We start from the raw sequence: 19,796 nt of genomic DNA, 5'->3' as shown, positions 1-19,796 counted from the left end.
TTTCTTCACTCTGTGTTGTGAATCTTTAGAGTTTTTCACACCAGAGAGCTGTGAAGTTATTACTGAATGCTTGCAAGGTAAACATGGGCACATTTGAACTACAAGTGAATCAAGGAAAGAACAAGAAAGTAATGCTGAGGTCAAGACTGAACCAACTGTGAATGGTGCAGCTGGCCTGACAGTCATTGGACCTACTTCTGCTTCTACTTCCAAAAATAATGCATTTTCTGAAAAGCAGATTCTAAACGGATAATTTGAATGGAGTATCTGCAGATCCAAGGTCAGAAATAACATCCTACCCCTTGAACCTTATCTGTTTTTCCCATTTATTCCACTTGATCCTAAAAAAACTATCAGTCTCAGCCTTGAATGTATACTCAGTGACTGAACATTTGCAGCCCTCTGGAGATCTGTGAAACCATTTCCCCATAGAGCTGAGGGCTTCTTCATGCTGCTGCCTGCTGGAGTCTACCTTCACCAATTAGGAGCTTCAAATGACTTGAGCAAAGTGAAATAAGAATATAGAAACAAGGCAGGCAGATGAGATTTGAGATCCTGCTCGCACAGAAACAGCAACAGAGAACAACATTTGATGTTTTGGGCCTTCGTTGTGCTTTTTTTTCCCATAGATGCTGCCTGGCCTGCTGAGTTCCTCCAGCATTTTGTGTGCGTCGCTTGGATTTCCAGTATCTGGACGTTTTCTGTTGTTTAGGATTCAGCTTGCCATCTTTGATAAATTACATTATTATCAATAATTTCTCTCTACTTGTGTTACTTGAGTGAAAACCTATTCTGATAAAAGTTCAATAATTCAAACACTTCTCAAACATCCACGTGACGATTTAGCATTTCATGTTACTTTTCGACTTTAATGATACTCTGGCTCAGTGTACAAGAGAAAAGAAACCAGGCTTCAGTCACATGACAACTATGATGAGAGCACAGATGTTTTTCCCCTAATATATTCTATTTCAAAGCTTCAAGCAATTCCTTAAAGATTGTAACATTACTCTATTACTGTTCTGGGAATTACAGCTGTATAAACATATTTTGCCATGATATTTTGTTTGGAAAAAGAGGAGACCTATAAATAATTTTGAATCAAATCCATGAATTTCACGAGTATTTTTTTAAACCTAGTTTACACTGAGTTTAGTTACTCATGGTGTTAAAATCAAATTCCCAGAAAAGCACTCAGATTATTTGGTGCTCACAGATCCATTCAAAATAGGTTTTGATTCCAGATTTAGCTTGTCACTTACATATCAATGTGAAATTCTGGTGTATCTACATTGTAAGAATGTGAAATAAACAAGGCCCCATGATCTTAGGACAAAAACAAACTGCAGGTTCTGTATTTCAAATAGTTTTACAGTAAAGAATTGCTTGGTGTTTTGGAAAAGGATGTATTAAAATAAGCAGTCTATAGTATGATTGTCATATGGTTGATATTTCAGGTTGAGATCCTGCACCAGCTTCGAGGTGTACAAAGAAGTGAGATGGTAGCTGGTAAGCTGTGGCGGGGGGGCGGGGGGGGAGGGGAAACACATAAGAAAAAATAAAATAGATCGCACCTAGTGGGGAAGAGGAGAAGTTGATAGGTGATAGAGCCAACTAAGGGATAGTAGATGGGCAGATGGAACCAGATGGGGAAGGGGATATGAAAAATGAACCAAAGGAGAAGAAACCTAGGTAGATAGGTAACATGGGTAGTATTCAGATAGAACCATGTAGGGAGAGCAATGAGTCTAAGTGACATTACTTGGGGCGGGGGCGATGGGGCAGATGAAAACAGTGAACAGTGGGGGAGAGAATCTCAATGGGCTGGTAGGATTGAGAAAGGAACATAGGGAGAGTGAGTTACCTGAAACTAGAAAACATAATGTTCATATCATTGGGCTGCAGGCTGCCCAAGCAGAATATGAGGTGTTGCTCTTCAGGCTTGCTTTTGGCCACTCTACGTCAGTGGAGAAGGCAGAGGACAAACAGGTCAGTGTGGGACTGGGAAGGGGAGTTGAAATGACATGCGACTGGAAGCTAAAGATGAGCAACGCAGGTAGATCCCAGGTGATCTGTAAATCAGTTAGCTGGTCTGTACTTGGTCTCATTGATGTAGAGATTAACATCGGGCACACCAAATGCAATAGACCAGGTTGGAGGAAGTGCTAATGAACCTCAGCCTCATGTCGAAGGTCCCTGGGTAGTGATGAATGACCTTGCATTTGCAGAGGTAAGTGAATGGGGATGTGGAGGTGTGGTTGAATGGAGCACACAGAGTATAGTCCCTGTGGAAAGCAGAAAGAAGAAGATGTAATTGGTGGTGAGTGGGATCCCATTGGAGCCATTGGAAATGGCATTGGATGATATACTGGATACAGGAGATAGGAGTAAAAGGTGGAAAAATAGCGAAACTCAATCTCTGTTCTGTCTGTGGAGGGGTTGTGAGAGCAGATATCCTGAATAGGGGCTGGAGAGTGCCTTGGGTCTTGTTAGCAGGAAGGTATGGTACATATGAAATGGAACTAAAGCATTAGAACTCATGACCTACATTGACAATCAAAATTTTATGGCATCAATGTAGCCTCACAAATTTATGAGGTTTGAGTTATTGAACTGAGTTAAGTTTTAAACTCAGTTCAATAAATCAAACTATCCGTCAACCAAAGTAGAATCATGCAAATTAAATAGGTAAATTGCTTTGTTATTGTCACATGCATGAGCATACAGTGAAAACTTTGCTCTGGATTCCAACCATATAGATCAGTTTGTCACATCAGTGCATTGAGTTAGTAGAGGCAAAACAATGATAGAATTCAGAATAAAGTGTTAAAATTCCAGAGAAAGTGCAGCACAATAAAATGTAATACGCTTATACAATAAGGTTATTCTTATAGCAAATATTATGATAAATGAAATCCCATTTTAGATTTGTGGAGTATTATTATCTAGTAAGGCATAGAAAGGGCGTGAAGTAGATAAGAACTAACTAAATTGCAAACATGTAATCTTTTTGTAGTATAGTCATTTATGTAAGCAAGCAAATAATTATGAATATTGTTTATGGACTTGGTTAGGGAAACTTTGGCCCAGTTAGGAAGCTGGCTGAATAGCACAAGATTGAGAGCAGGGGAATTGAATTTGGCAGAACTTAATATGTAGTAAGTATCCTGATTTCACTGACATAATTGAAATTAAAACAGGAAATGCTGTAAACATGAAGGAAAGTCAAGCAGTATCCATGGAGACTTACTGTAGTTAATGACCTTGCATTAGTTTTGCCTAGTTCTGATACAAATTAAAAATTCAATTTCAGGCAACCAGAAAGAGACCTGACGTGACATGTTTTAAAGTGAGATGCCGACTGATAAGCTTATGTTGGTTGACAGTTGAGTTTAAACCTGAAATATTAGCTCTGCTTCTTCGCTCAAAGGTAAAATTTGAACTGCTTAATATTTCCAGAATATTCTGTTTTTAATTTTAGCTTATGTTGGGCTTTACTGGAGCAGTGTAGGAAGCAAAGGGAGGTCTATTTAGGAAAGGAATATAAAAAGAACAGGCAACTTTCAGGAGTTTCAGAGTTGTACATTTAGATAATAAATGAACCTTTGACCTTTGACTGGAACCCAGTGCCACTCCTGTGGATTCAATGGAGGTATTCTGCAGAGAAGTCACAAATCTGCATTTGCTTTCCCCAAATGCAGAAATAAATTCTGCCTTACTAATTTCAAAGTTCAAAGAATGTTAAAAGTACATTTATTGTCGAAGTATGTATGCTATATACAACCTTGAGATTTGTCTCCTTACAGGCAGCCACAGAACAAAGGAACCCAATAGCAGTGTAAAACATCCAATAATTTAAAAAAAAAATCGTGCAAACAATAAAAGTAAAGAAGTAACATTCAGAACTGAAGTTCACAAAAGCGAGTTCATAGCCATGACGCCAGTCACAGCTGATCCAGGAGCTTGTTAGTTGCAGACCACAGCAATTTATATCCAAACTAGCCAGTACTGATGCAATGTCATTAACTCCACAGATACTGCTTGACTTGCTGAGTATTTAAAACATTTCCTGTTTAAATTTCAATTATAATGATGAATAGGAATGTTTTATAAGCTCAAATGCAGAATACACAATTGGGGAATAGGAAGGAATATGAGGTCTCAGATCATTCACTTTATAGTGAATGGTGAAACAGGCCAAAACTGTTTGTGTCATGATAACTTGGATAATTTTTGGCAGAGGTATGGAGAGAATACCTTCACTTTTTGAAGAGTGGTGAGGGATCTTTATGTCAAGGTAGATTCTTCAATTTAGAGAGCTTCATTTAAAATAGAACACTCCTCGCGGTTTGGCAATGAATGGTCAGTCCAAAATCTTGCAACTTACAGGTAAGCACCTCCCTGTAGCTCCTACCTACCACCTCCTCATTTTCCCGTATGAGCAGAAGGCCATCAAGATGCCGTTCCAGTTCCTTAATATGGTCTCTAAGGAACTGTAGCTCAATGTGCTTTATGCAGATATGGTTATCACATAGACTGGAGGTCTTCCGGAGTTCACACATCTCATACAAAGACCATACCACTACCTCCAGACCTATTCTCAGTGCACTAGCTACATAGTAACAGAAAAGTACTTTCTAAGTACTAGAAATGCATTTAGAACCTCCACCTGTGCTTGCCCAGACCTCTTCTCGCCCATACCCTGTTGAGCCAAAGCTGGACTACTTTCACACTGCTCCACTCTGACAATGGCTACACTGCTTACACTTCCCTTCTTATTACTGGCCCTGCACGGATTGCAGCCTGCTGAAAAAGTGCCGAAAAGCACCCAGGTTTTTTTGAAATCTCACACTGTGTCTCCAATGAACGGCCTCTCGCGCTGATTGTAGCTTGCCAAAAATCTCTACTCATTCTCTGATGTGAAACTTGGATTTCATGAGGTAGGAACTAAGATGTTATCACTGAAATAACAATGGCACTCACAGATGGATAAAAAGTAAAGAATGAAACCACTAATTACAGTATTCAATTACATAATCAGATAATAAGTTAACAATACATTGATACATTGATAGTAGGTAGATAGAAAGGAAGTGAATGTTACTAACCTCTTCATCTGTCATTGAGTGGAGCTTTTCATGGGACTTACTGAAGTAGCGGCTTTGCCTCTGTAATAAGGACAATATTGTTACAACGATAGTAAGCTATAACATTTTGTTATATCTGTGCTTACAGACTCTATTTCTATTTTTCATTGTAATTCAGATTATTGCTTCATTTAATTTCTGATTTAATGTAGTCATGTGTTTTTGTTCCTAACATTTAACCTCTAACTTTGTAATTCTGTTGCAGTGTATTTGAAATTTATTCAATGAATCTTTCCAATTACTTAGAATAACAGAGCTTCACAGCAAAGCATGGCTTTTGATGGTGCATGAGGAAGAACAGAAGATAAAAAGATCTTTTTGGTGCAAACACGAGGAAATCTGCAGATGCTGGAATTTCAAGCAACACACATAAAAGTTGCACTTAGGTGCTGGGCCTTTGACAGATCCTCTGAAGGATGGGCAAAGGGGCCTGTTTCTATGCTGCATTTTCCTCTTTCTTTCATCAACATATTTTTGAACTGCCTTAATGAACTAGACGTTGAAAAGCTAAGATAGAAATTCAAGTGCAAGTAATACACTGTGGTCAGGCAGCTTCTGTGGAAAGAGAACCAGAGTTAATATTTCAAGTCAATGACCTTTCATCTGAACAGGAAGGTCTACAACATGAAACATCAGCTTGGTGTTTTTTTTTGTTTTTTTCTCTCTCTCTCTCTCTCTCTCTCTCTCTCTCTGTCTCTCTCTCTTTCTCTCTCTCCCCATTAAGACTGAATGATCTGCTGCATAGTTCCAGTGTTTCACATGATTTCAGATATTGTTCTTACAATTTGAGTGAATACTAAACTCATAGGTTTCTGAGTTAGAGCTTCTATTAATGTACAGTAACATCTGGAAGACTAAGGTCCTCGACTGTATGCATCAAATCACCCACCCCTTAACAATCAAGTTCTGCAATAAGATACAGATTTGCTTTGCCTATATTGAAAGCTACCTCTGAGCAAAAACCTCAGTGAAGAAAGTTGCCAATACTTCCATTGCACCAGAACAGCCTCCTACCAAATGAGTAATCGAGGACCAATATCATAAATCCAGCATCAGTCTCTTGGTCTGCTCAGTAGCATTGACTTTGGGACTGCTTTGAAAGCATAGACAATTTAAAGCTGCCACCTCAAAATACTGAAGATGTACTGGTAACTGTATTTTGTAAAATCCACCAAATGCATTGACAGGATGGATAAACAATGTCATGGATATTGACCTCTCTCAGGCCAATTTTTGCAAAATCAAAACTGATTAAATTTAGTGAGTCTCGTCGCCTAGATGCCAACACCAGAGTCCTGGTACATGCAATTTACTCAAGCTCTGACCTAGGAAGAGTTTCTAAGAGAATGGAGAAAGTACTTCAAGAATATTCTTAATGTCTCTTTGACAGAAAATTTAGCATTCTCAGTGACTCATGGGATAAGGAGCATCTGATAAGGTACTGACTGGCCAGAGTCTCTGGAATAGGTGCATGTGTAGGCTCTGCTTGGAGTACACAAAGTTCCAGCGAACCATAAACCTTTGCAGCACTACCTATCTACTTATAGCAGACACTGCAGATCCTATATTGGCCTGACAGTCACTTTGCAACCAACAGAACTGGTGTGAAAGCGAGTCCTTTGCACCCGTGATAGACTCCTTAGGGATTAGTGGCTATTTGTGAGACCTAGCTGTTCAAGAGCTGCAAATTTCTTTTTATAACTGTACTGTGCTTCAAAATGGGCTTTGAGAAATTCTAGGCCATGAAATGTAAAGGGCACTTCATAAATTCAGATCTTTCCATTTCTCTTATCAAGTTACTTTTCAGTATAAATTCAATTAACATTTGTTAAATTTGCAATATTTTATGAATTGCCTACAGTTATTTGTGGTATGTTTCTTTTTTCGTCATTGTTAGTTATCAAGTGCAGTTTAAAGATCTAATCCAATAGGCAGTAGGATGTGATGTTTACGGGTAATATGAGCTGAGGATAGGATTGCAACACTCAAGCTCTGACCTTATTTCCTTTGGGCTAACCTGCTTGCTGGGGCTCAGAGTGATCCTCCAACACTCCCAGAATCCTATGATCTTTCACATAGAATCAAACCAACAGCACATCAATCTGATAAAAGGCATATGACCTTATCGCTTTTGTCTATCTATTTTCATTTTAGGTGTCAGGATTAAATGAAGGCTTTCATTTTATGGTATTAAATTACTGCGATCTTCTCCCAAGGTTATAAGATCAGTTTAGCTTAAGGTACCATTTCAGTTTCTATTTGTCAGGATCAAAACCTTGCTGTCATCTCTTTTTTGTTCTTTAAATTATTCTAGTGTGCTGGACTCAACCACACTCCTTGGCAACTTATTCCAGCTGTTCCTCCCTCTGTATAAAGTTGTACTGCCTTGCATCACTCTGCAATCTGCCTTTCATAGTTCTGGCCTGATCTTTGGTTCTGAGTGCGGTTTCCTTTGATCCTACTAAGCACAGAAATAGTGGCAAGGAGAATTAACCTAATAAATATTGTAACAAATTTAAAATACTAAATAGAAAGCACCAAGTCATTAAGACTTGTTTCCCTACTTGACTTGAGGAGCCACTGCAAAGAGAAAGTTCCAGCAATGGAAGTTTGCTGACAATCTGTTTTAGTGAACAAGGCTCGGGGACACCTATGTATTCTTGATAGCCTATACCTATAGTTCCGTTTATATAGCTTTGTATACACTAGAGCATAGTATAGGCCCTTCAGCCCACAATGTTGTCCGAACTCTTAACCAACTCTAGAATCAATCTTACCCTTCCCTCCTACGTAGCCCTCCATTTTTGTATCAATCCATGTGCCTAGCTAAGAGTTTCTTAAATGTCCCTGCCTCTACTACCCCCCAACTCTCAATGTAAAAATTACATTTGCCCCCTCATATTAACCATTTTCACCCTGGGAATAAGTCTCTGGTTGTCCACTTGATCTATGCCTTTTATCATGAAATTGGCACTCCAGAAAAAGAATTGTTACAATTATTTCTGAATTAGCTCCCACAGAATTTTTACTGCACTCATGTTTTACATTTTGGTTGAATGATATCTTTGACTTGGATGGAAAAATTATAAAACAGCTCTTGATTTGAAGGAGACCTCTGCTGCAGCATATCTGGATTTTAACCTTTGGCATAGCAACACAGTTGCTGCCAAATTGTATCATATGGTTTGATTAATTGTTGAGTTTTTAAATTCTAATTTCATATTCATACTCTAACTAACCTTTTGAATTACTTCAATTCTGACTTAAAAGTTGAAGGCTGTAACACAACAACTTAAATTCATAGGGCAACTTTCATACAGCAATATGTTTGAAGTAGAATACATTAAGCAAAATAAATTATGCGGAGTCAATAGAGGAGGTACTTAGACATGTAATATTGTGGTGGAAGAAGTTTTAAAGGTCTTGGAAAAATAAACTCTAAAGCTTAGAGTCCAGAAGTTTGACGGCAGAACGATAAAGGCAGAGAGAAGGACCAGGGATAAACTAGATGAACCATTGTTGGATTTGAACACAGGGTAAAAAAGTGAAAGTAGATCCACAAGCATTGAGTGGATGAATGATAACTCAATGCAAGTCACGATATGGACAGCAAAGCTTAGGAGAACTTAAATTATTGACAAGCAGAAGACTGAACATGACAGTACTGCAACTTTCCAAAGAAAATATTATTTATTTTCAAGATGTGACTGTGGCTGGAATTTTTTTCCCCACCATAACAGCTTTGTGGGCCAAAGGGCCCATATTGTGCTGTAGGTTTTCTCTGACTGCCTTTGAGAAGTGGCTGGGCTGTATTCTTGAACCATTGGATTCTTTCCGATGTAGGGTAGGGAGCTTTAGGGTGTAAACAAAATAAAGCTGAAGTAAAAGCAATATGTTTCCAAGTCAGATTTGTGTGCAACTTGGAGTAGAACTTGCACGTGGAATCTTTCCCCTTGTTCTTCTTGAGTGGTAAACAGGATGCATTTGGAATAGCCGGAGTGATTAATTGGAATTTGTGAATGGTGTGGTGTGCCAGTGATAGACAGCACTACTGTTTAGAACGATGAAGCTTTATTGACGTGATTCTCTTAGTTTCTAAATGATGCCAAGTTTCTTCTGCTCTTGGGACTAAATAAAGAAAAGTTCAGATTCCTCAGCTGGTATCTTGATGCATCTTGTTTATAGATGGTGAATAATTAGGAACAGAGGTTACAAATATTGGGCCATAGTTGTGACAGAAACAAGCAACAGTATTGTCATCGCCAAGCCCCACACTTGTGAGTTAATATCTATAAGCATCACCAAAAACATAAGGGCCATTATCACATTGTTGCCCACACTGAACATATTGGATGATGTGTTTCTTATTTCACAATCATCACAACACTTCTGAAGGGCTTCCTTAATTGTTTATACCTTTGGTACATTCTGAGCTTGTGATAATAGCTATGGAGTGTAATTTATTCTTATAGATGGAAGATGAGATGGGAAAGAGGAGGCTGGAACTTTACAGGTTATAACATTGTAGTCAGTCTGCTTAAATGAAGGTGATAATTGAAAGGATAGAGTCATACACAGGAGAACAGAGTTGGTGATGAGATAGTGTCCTGAAGTAAATAGGTCAGCTGATTGAGTGGTGTCATAACAACAGCTGTGCACTCAACGTCAGCAAAATCAGAGAACTGATTGTGGACTTAAGGAAGGGAAAGTCAGGTGAAGATGCACTAGTCCTCATTGAACAGTCTGCAGTGGAAAATGAAGCAGCTTCAAGTTCTTGAGTGTCAGCATCTTGGAGGACCTATCCTAGACCCAACACATAGATACAACCATGAAGAAGATACACCAGTATCTCTAATTACTTTGATGTTTAAGGATATTTGGCATGTCATTGAGGTCTCTGACAAACTCTACAGATACACAGTGGAAAGCATTCTGACTGGTCGCATCATGGCCTGGTTAAAAACTCGAAAGCGCAGGACCACATGAGGGCACAGAGAGTAGCAGACTCAACCAGTTCCATCATGGGTACAGCTCTTCCTGCCATCAGGACATCTACAGGAAGTGATGTCTCAGGAAGGCAACATCCATCATGAGGGACCTCCACCATCCAGGCCATGCCCTCTTCTTGATGTTACCATCAGGCAGGAGGTCCAGGACCTGAAGACCCAACCCTCAAGTTTCAACAACTGTTTTCTCCACTGCCATAAGGATCCAGAACTGACGTAGAAAACCCTAATACTACCTCAACCTATACTTTGTTTTCTCTCTCTCAACTTGCACCAGTTTCTTTATTTGTCATGTAACTTCTGCATAAGTTATGTTAATTTAAGTTTATGTTAACTGATGTTTATTATGTGTGTAGTGATTGTGCTGCTGCTGCAAAAATCTAATTGTTCATGGAATTTATGCTGTGTGTGTGTGTGTGTGTGTGTGTGTGTGTACGCACACACATGCATGTGACAATAAATTAACTTGAATTTGAGCATTTGTGGTAGGGGTAAAGACAATGACTTTAGTTTTCCCAATACTTACTACAGAGCATTTTGACTCATCAAAGCTTGATAAATATTCTGTGGAGGGAAACCTATTTCAACCCATTACTTTGTAGAGCATGCACTATTGTAACAGGAATGCAGGAATAGTCTACATAATACACTTAGGTTGTGCAACACGTTTAAGAAATCGGTACAAGTACCCATATAGGGTACTTGAACAGAATAATAGTAAAAATCAGATTCCTCACATGGTACATTGCAAATCCTGCTACAGTGTCAGTGGAACAGTGAATATAAGCCAAACATTTTTCCATAATAAAATGATCATTCAATTATTTGCCGTTAATCTTAATCACTATCATAGGACTGGCTCAAGACTGGACATGAAGAGTGCTTCCTGGTTTTATTTTTCACTTGGAGAATGGGTCATGACAAAGGGCAAGAATGAGTTGATGAAGTTAAAAGAAAATCTTTTGTTATTATCTCTTTCATGACTTCAGAGGAAGCAAAATGCGTTTCATAACCAATTAAGTATGTAAGTCCATGAGCTGATTTATGATACACAAGTTCTGAAATCAAGGTGTTTGTATTCTGATCATACATTTCTTTGCCTTTCCCAATTATTTATGCTACAAAATAAATCAACTTTAAGTTTGTAGATTGTACTTGTTAAAGATATCACTTGATGCTGTTAAGGGTACTATTAGTTATACAGTTAAGGAGCAGAAACAAGATGTGGATTGATGAATAACCTCTAGTTCTCCCCTGTTTCTTGTCAAAGATACCCTCCATTGAATATTACAGAAGCTTTCTTTGACATTATGAAGGCAAAACTCACTAGTTGAATAATTACAATTTAATTCATAAATACAAGAAAAAAGGATGACAATCAAGTCGTGTTCATCTAACAAATACTGATTAATGAACCAATATTAAGAAATGTGAATATCCTTACAGAATTGCTAGAGGATAACTTGAAGGTGTATTGTTGAGTTACTAACCTGAACCAACAGCTAAGTATTTGAATACTGTTTGTGACAACTCAAGTAATTGCAGCTGGGTGTCCATACCCAGCAAAAATTATCACTCATTACATTGCTTGTGAATTTCACATCAATGAATCTTTTGCATTTTAAAAGAACATTTTGCATCTGCAATAGTAATATTTGAGGGGTAACTGACACATATTGGTCCAGGATATAATTTGTATGCAAGTTCATTTCCTGTGAAATTCCTTGTGGTTAATTGAATGGTATGCCTTTTATGTAAGGGCAGGATTAGCCTCTAGTACTCCTTGGATTAGTATAAAAGCACAATCGGTTATGATGGAAGCATTCACGGACCATAGAATTGTAGGATTGTAACAACTCAAAAGGCCCATCAACCCGTTGTGTCCATAGCAGTTCCTTGTAGAGAAGTCTATTCAGTCCCATTCCTCTGCTCTTTATCTGTAGCCCCACAAATTATTTCCCTCAAATGGTTATCCAATTTCCTTTGAAACTTTGATTGACTCTCTTTATCAGGCGGGGAGTTCCACTCTCAGCATTAAAATGGTTTTGCTCACATCCTCCAGATCTTTCACCCAGCACTTTGAACGTTAAGTCTCAGGCCATTGGGTCATCTACAAATGGTAGCAACTTCTCTCTAAGTACTCTGTCGAAAGCATAATGATCTTGTACATATCATCAAATATCCACTTAACCTTCTTTATTGCAACAACCACAGCTCTTCAAATCGAACCTTATAACTGAAATCCCCCATCCCTGTAGCTACTTAATGAATCTCTTCTGCACTCCCTCTGGGATCATCACATCCTTCTGGAGTTAAACAAAATACTCCATTTGTAACCTGATCAACATTTTGCTAAAGTTCAGCAAAATCATCCTGCTTTGCTATCCCATGCCTCTGTTTATGAAGCTCTAGTACCTGTTCACTTTGCTAACCAATATGTGCTGCCACTTTCAAAATTAACCTGCAGAACAATTACAATGAGGTCCCACTGTTCCCCTACACTCTTTAGATCTCTGCAAGTTACTCCCTTCAGCCTTGTAAAATTTTAATCATTTCCCACTTCTCTGTATTAAATTTTATCCAACTCAACTTGGCTTAATTTTGTCAATCTCTTATATTGTATTATGATTCTGCTCATTGTTGACCAGAGTTTCAAAAAAATTTGCTAAATAATTCACAGTAGTTTTGCAAACATAAAACATTTCTCAAGGCATACAGCAAGATGCTAATATTCAGTTCTATGTCTGCAGTAGCTTTGAAATTCAATAGCAGAAAGAAAAGTGGCAGTAGGAATGGTAGGAGGTGGACTGCATGGCTGATAGATAATTAACAGTGAGAAAAGGAATGACGACTTATCCTCTGATATCCAACTCCTTCGTGGTGAGAAGAGTATAACAGAAGGACTATTGTTGGCCCTCTCATTGACTTAATTTCACACCTTAACAAATTTCAACTGGTTTCTTTTCTTTTGAGTATCACATACAATATAAATACTGGAACAGAGCATGGCTTGCCTATGGCAATTCCTCTGCTTAATTACTACTTCTGGTATCAGCAGGAATACAGTGCTTGTGATAGTCTGAGTATTTCTAAATGATTGAAGCCAGCAGTACAGTCTAACTTAGTGTCAGTACCTCCAGTTGAACTCTGTCGTTTTATGTTTCCCCCTAGCTGTCAGTCTGTGGTTTTGTATTGCCATGCTCTACTCTGCTCTGGCCCCTGTATTACTGAGTACTCCATCTCTCACCTGCTTCTCATTATTACCTGTATTGCTGCTACCGGTGTCTCATTGTGCTCCACCTATCATCTGCCTCTCTGTTTATTGCTCAGTGTATTTCAGTCCTGTGTTTTCACCTGATTGCTGCCTGATTGTGCCAGTAAATTTTCCTGAGCCTTTCCAGCATTCATATCTGTAGTCTGTCTGAATATCAACTCTGCCTGTTTCCTGATTCCAGTTTTTGGATTTCTCTGGATGTTTTGATCTCTGCCTGAACTTTGACGCCAACTTTGTTTGCACCTCAGGATTTGTTACTCAATTAATACCAATGTGTGCACAGTACTGGGTCTGTGATTGGATCCCTGCTCCAGTGTCCTGACACTTGGCTCCATACACTTACCTCGAAGAAAGGCCACAAAGCCAACTGATTTGTTCATCTTTGGGGTTATTCCAACTTGCTATCTCCCCTGCTTTCCTTGCTGGAGACGATGGAACAATCCCACTTAGTTGACGATAGGAAACTCACTCACCTCAAGACAACTGATTCCATAACCAATGGACTCACTTTCAAGGACTCTACAACTCGTTCTCAGTATAATTTATTTAGTTATTATTATTGTTTTTGTTTTGTATTTGCACAGATTGTCTTTTGGACATTAGCTGCTAAGCAGCATTTGTGTAATTTTTCATTCATTCTACTGTATTTCTTAGTTCTGCTGTGAATGCCTACAAAAAAGGTATCTCAGGTAGCATATAATGACATATATGTATTTTGATAATAAATTTACTTTAAACTTTGAAATGAGCAAGTATCAGGGTCAGAGATGGGAGTTTCATCCCACCATTACACTACCTTATGAGGAGCAATCAACCCAAGCTTTCTGGAATGCACACAACAGTACAGGAGTATCTTATCTACAGAATTGCCTCAGCTTTAAAAATAGCCAAAGTTCAAGTTTAATTATCATTCAACCATACATGGATACAGTACAGTCAAACAAAGCAACATTCTTTGCCGAGGAGCAAAACATATTTCCAACTGCATTAGCACAGAGCACAAATAGCCCTTATGATTACTATTTCAGAAAAGCATACAGTCACAAAGAAAAAAAAAGCACAAGTCCCCTGGATACCAGTGCCCAAGAATTGCTGGTGAGCTGCCTCGATGACTATCACCAGTGGCACTCACAGCAACTGTGATGAAGTGCTTTGAGAGGTTGATCACGGCTAGAATCAAATCTTGCCGAAGCAAGGACCTGGTCCCGCTGCAATTTGCCTCTTATCACAATCGATTTACAGAGATTGCAATCTCTCTAGCTCCCAACTTGACTTTGAATCACCTGGACAATAGCACTGTTTACATCAGGCTGCCCTTTATTGACTACAGCTCAGCATTCAACACCATCATACACTTGGTACTAATCAACAAGCTCCAAACCCTGGGTCTCCGACCTCCCTTTGCAAATGGATCCTTGACTTCCTTATCAGGAGACCACAGTCAGTGCAGATCAGAAGTAACATCTCCTCCTCACTGACAATTGACACAGGTGCACCTCAAGGATGCGTGCTTAGCCCACTGCATTACACCCTCTACACCCACGACTGTGTGGCTAAGCACAGCTCAAATACCATCTGCAAATTTGCTGATAACACGACTACCGTCAGCAGAATTTCAGATGGTGATGAGGAGGCGTAGAGGAGTGAGGTAGATCAGCTGATTGAGTGGTGTCGCAACGACAACCTTTCACTCAACATCAGTAAGACTAAGGAATTGATTGAGGACTTCAGGAATGCTTACCAGTCCTCATCGAGGGATCAGCAGGCAGCTCCATCCTGGACACTAACTTCCCCAGCATCCAGGATACCTTCAAAAGATGATGCCTCAAAAATGCAGCATCCATGATTAAGGACCCCCATCACCCAGGACATGCCCTATTCTCAATAATACCTTCAAGGAGGAGGAACAACCTCCTGAGCATTTCAAGAACAGCTTCTGCCTCTATGTGATCAGATTTCTGAATGGAGAATGAACCCATGAACACTTCCTCAGTGCTTCCCTTCTCTTTTGGCACTACTTATTTAATTTATTCTTTATACTGGACATACAATATTTTTTATTATGGGATATATGGGGGGTACAGGGAGGGGTAGCATCTCTGGTGGCAGGCTTCTCGTTCTCAGCCTAGGGGCAGCTCATCCACCTTTGGTCCCCACCTGCTGCCCAGCTCTCACCTGTGGCACCAAGTAACTGTTTGCATGCCACAGTGACCACACCCTGGTACACCGCTTCGACAGACAGGCTAAGCCAGGTAAGGGAGTGGTAACCTCCAACCCCAGTGAGATAGAAATACATCTACCCCAGCATGCGAAGCCAGTTTTGGCAGACTGGGCAGATGAGATCAACTACAAGATCCAATGGCTGAGAAGGTGGGTGCTGCGAAGCTTCGTGGAGAGCGAAGGGCATAACAAGGCACAGAAGGTGTCATGGCTATCCACTGCAGCCGAGGAAGTCTCCAGTTGTGATAATTTTTCACCTTGTTTCTTCCTACCCTCCCCCCAAACTTTCTTACTCTGAGCACCTTGTGCTTCTTCCTCTCCCTCCCACCTTCTTACTCTGACTCATCATCTTTTTTTTCTCACCGTCCTGATGAAGGGTCTCGGTCCAAAACATCAACTGTACTCTTTGGCATAGGTGCTGCCTGGTCTGCTGAGTTCCTCCAGCATTTTGTGTGAGTTGCTTGGATTTCCAGCATCTGTAGATTTTTCCTTGTTTGTAATTTCACAACATATGCCAATAATATTAAACATGATTCTGATTCTGACTGTAGATTTATGGAAAGTTTTACTGGTCCAGCTCGCTTTATGACCGAGCAAACACTGGAGAGCAGCACTGTTGGGTCTCCCACCGAGTACAGGTTTCAGTGCATCCCATACTAGCTCTCCCAAAATGCATTGGTCTCTTTTCTCCTGGGCGTCTACAACAGGTGACCCAGCAGCGTGGGCCTAGTCCTCACCACAACTGAGGCAAGGCAGCTCCCTTGCCTTTGGTCTCCCCAATAAAACAGTGAGCCGAATGTGGTATTCTGTGTTACCAATATCCACCAGAGTCTTGTGTTCCAAAAAAAAATGCCCAAGACAATCACACCAGCGATATACAAAGCAATAGTATGCAATAAGTCCAGCTCCATCATTATCGAGCAATGTGCTGATGGTGTATTCCTGCAGTACTTGACGTTCTTAGTATCCAGCAGTGACTTTCAATTGTAAAATGAGGTACAGGACAAACAAGTACACCTTTGATTTTGTCTGAGCGTGGTGCCATCTTACCAGAAGATAAGAAAGGGATTTATGAATTATTATTATGGTCATGTAAAGTATTTAGGAGTGGGCATTAACTTGCATTTTAATAATTTAAAAAATAAGGAAAAGGAAAATTAAGAAATGCAAAAGGGTAAGAAAAAGTTGTATTTTCCTTATTAAACTCCTGTTATCTGGGAAATATATTAGGTACAGGTAGAGAGGTTGAATTTGGTTTTAAATATTTCATTAAATTGATTTTTTTCAGTTTATAATTTCTTGAATTTGAACTCTTTAATGCAGTTATGTACAAAACTACTGCAATCCTATCAGATGCTGTATGGCTACACAATATCAAGTAACTATTCTGAAAGAGTAAATTTGCCCTGCCAGCTACTATAATTAGACTTATCATGTACATGTTATTGTCCAGCAATAAAATAACACCTTGGCATAATAAACCAATAGATAAAATCTCAAGAGAAGACAGGTTTGATACCCACTTGTCACTCACCGATTGATTAAAATGGAATGACTCAACACATACTGTAGAGACAAGTCACATTCACACACATTCACTTTTTAATCTCATAGATCATATAATTAGAGGTCAGTCTTGCATATCTCAAAGTAGCTCAGATTACCATGACTTTTGTCACCCCACCGATCAGATTACACTTTTACACACATCCTTTTAAATCCTTTACAAAAAAGAGGTCAAACATGTGAATTGGGAGCAGAGGTTCTTCTGTTCCACTATTTAGTGTGATCTTGGCTGATCTGATTTTAACCTTAGCTCTGCTTCCTTGTTTGATAAGTATCTAATCCTGCATTAAAATTTCAAAGATTCAGTTTCCACTGCCCTTGAAAGACAAAAGTTTCAAAGACTCACCACCCACAGAGAAAAAATATCACCTAATTTCTCTTTGCAATGGATCACCGTTACTTTAAAAAAGTAGCACCTAGCTTTAGATTCTCCCAAAGGAGGAAACACACTTTCAATATTTATCTAGTTAAGCCACCCTTCTTTTACCTTTCAATTAGACTCTTCCACACTCAAGGAGAAATAAGGTCAGCCTATCCAAAGTTTTACTTTTAGAACAATCTGTCCACTCCAGATAGTAAAGTAAGTGGGTGTCCATGGCTGGTACAGACTCAGTGGGCTGAAGGGCATGATTCCATTCTGTATCTTTCTGTGACTCTGCAAACATTAGCTGAACTGGTCCCAATGCATCATCATCCTGTATAAGTAAGTGGACCAGTGCTCCGCAAGGCAACTGCAGATGTGGTCTGTCTAATGCCCTATATAACTGAAACAAGACCTTCCTACTTTTCTATTTCTCTAGTAGAACTAGAATTAGTATTGTTTTATTATTGTCACATATACTGAGTTACTTATACAGATAATTACAAAACATAAATAATTTTAAATATAATAATTTTCTGTGCTTTACTAATTACTTGTAGAGCCCACCTGTATTTAATATCAACATGAAATTTAGGATTTTTTTCCTTATCCTTGTATTAAACCACAATAATCCCCACCTCCCATCTTACGACCTTTATCATTACCTAGAATGACTGTGAACTAATCACTTTTTTTCCCATTCTTTAATGTTAACCTTAGAGTCATAGACTACTACAACAATGCTGAAACAGGCCTTTTGGCCCATCTAGTCCATGCCAAACTGCCTAGTCCCGCCCGGACCATAGCCCTCCATACCCCTCCCATAACAAACCCAGCAGGGATTCCTGCAGCACTCCACTCATCACAGGCTCCAGTCAGAGAGGCAACCACTTACTACTTCCTGGCTTCTCCCACTGAGCCAATATTGAATTCAATTTACTATTTCTTCCTGAATGTCATATGCCTGATCCTTTTAGACCAACTTTCCAAATAGGACTTTGTCAACAACCTTGCTAAATTCCATGTAGACAACATCCACTGCCTTTCCTTAATCAACTTCCTTGGTAACCTCTTTAAAAAATACTCTATAAGATTAATTAGACATGACCTACCATACACAAAGCCATGCTGACTATCACTAATCAGACCCTAGCTCTCCATATACTTATATATTCTGTCTCTTAGAATACCTTCCAATAATTTACCCACTATTGACATCAGGATCACCATTCTATAATTTCCCAGCTTATACTTAAAGCCTTTCTTGAACAATGGAACAATGTTAGCTTTTCTCCAGTCCTCTGTCACCTCACCCGCAGCTAAGGTCTCCTTAAGTACCTTTTCCAGGGCCACTACAATTTCTACACTAGCTTCTGCAATGGCCGAGGGACATCTTACCAGGACTTATCTACCCTAATTTGCAAGCACCTTCTTTTCTTTAATCCAAATATGGTCCATAAGCTCACTACTGGTTTGCCTTAGTTCTATAGACTCTGTATCCATCTCCTGAGTGAAAACGGCGACTCCTTCGCTTGCATCTTCGGAAACAGCTATGTCCACCTTTAATATCTTTATTTTTCCCTTTCAGAGTTCTTTTGAAGACCCTGACATGGAGTTACACGCTGACCTCGGTTCTTTGCAGGAATGCGACCTGTTCTCGGGGTTTCAGAACTGGCCATTGTTCGGCATGCCAAGGGTTCGGCCTGAGAGTCCAGCTCAGAGTTGGAAACCTAAGATCTCGGGTTCTGGAGACGGGTGGATCGACGGTCGGTGTCACGGCAGGAGACCCGTGTGTCGTCGGGGCAGTTGGAAAATCTACTGCTGTGGGCCCCAAGACCCAGGATCTTTGCAATCTTCAGGCACAGAGCTCGGAAAAAGTGACATAATGGACCTTTAACATCGTAAACCAACGAGTTGTTTGTTATGTCTCCCTGCTTGTCCAGAAAATGGAGACACCTCCTTCTCCCTTATTAGGGAGAGAGAGAACCTGTGGTATGTCAAATGCTGGGTGAAACGTGAAGTCTTTGGGGTAACTGCATGTCTGTGTCTTTGCTATTGCTTTGCTCACGCTTAGTGCTCAGTGGCGATGCTGATGCTTGCTTTTGTTTTGCTGGTGGGGGGGGATTGTTGCTCGCTGCCACTTACACGCGGGAGGGAGGGGAGTGGGGGTACTTTAGGGTTCTTACATTTAACTGTCATCTATTCTTTGGGGCACTTCTCTG

The 19,796-nt window shown here is 39.7% G+C and overlaps 1 protein-coding gene and 1 long non-coding RNA gene across 4 annotated transcripts in view; one reads left to right on the top strand and one right to left on the bottom strand.

Moving 5' to 3' along the window:
• LOC140186720 (uncharacterized) overlaps positions 1-19,720 on the top strand; it is a 56,423-nt gene extending 36,703 nt beyond the window's left edge. The window contains exons 4-5 of one of the 2 annotated variants that reach the window (XR_011882926.1): positions 1,458-1,509; positions 19,163-19,720. This is a non-coding gene — a long non-coding RNA (uncharacterized lncRNA). The remainder of the gene's footprint in view (positions 1-1,457; positions 1,510-19,162) is intronic. The other variant, XR_011882927.1, reaches the window with a different exon arrangement.
• LOC140186707 (phosphoprotein associated with glycosphingolipid-enriched microdomains 1) overlaps positions 1-19,796 on the bottom strand; it is a 99,546-nt gene that overhangs the window by 12,833 nt on the left and 66,917 nt on the right. For both annotated transcript variants that reach the window (XM_072241200.1, XM_072241209.1), the window contains one exon: positions 5,109-5,168. In XM_072241200.1, the coding sequence (XP_072097301.1) occupies positions 5,109-5,168 (60 nt within the window). The remainder of the gene's footprint in view (positions 1-5,108; positions 5,169-19,796) is intronic.

Source organism: Mobula birostris, chromosome 2 (assembly GCF_030028105.1).
Source record: "Mobula birostris isolate sMobBir1 chromosome 2, sMobBir1.hap1, whole genome shotgun sequence".
In the NCBI taxonomy this organism is placed as follows: Eukaryota; Metazoa; Chordata; class Chondrichthyes; order Myliobatiformes; family Myliobatidae; genus Mobula; species Mobula birostris.
The sequence above is the reverse complement of the archived record's forward strand: the minus strand, read 5'-3'. Positions and strand labels throughout refer to the sequence as shown.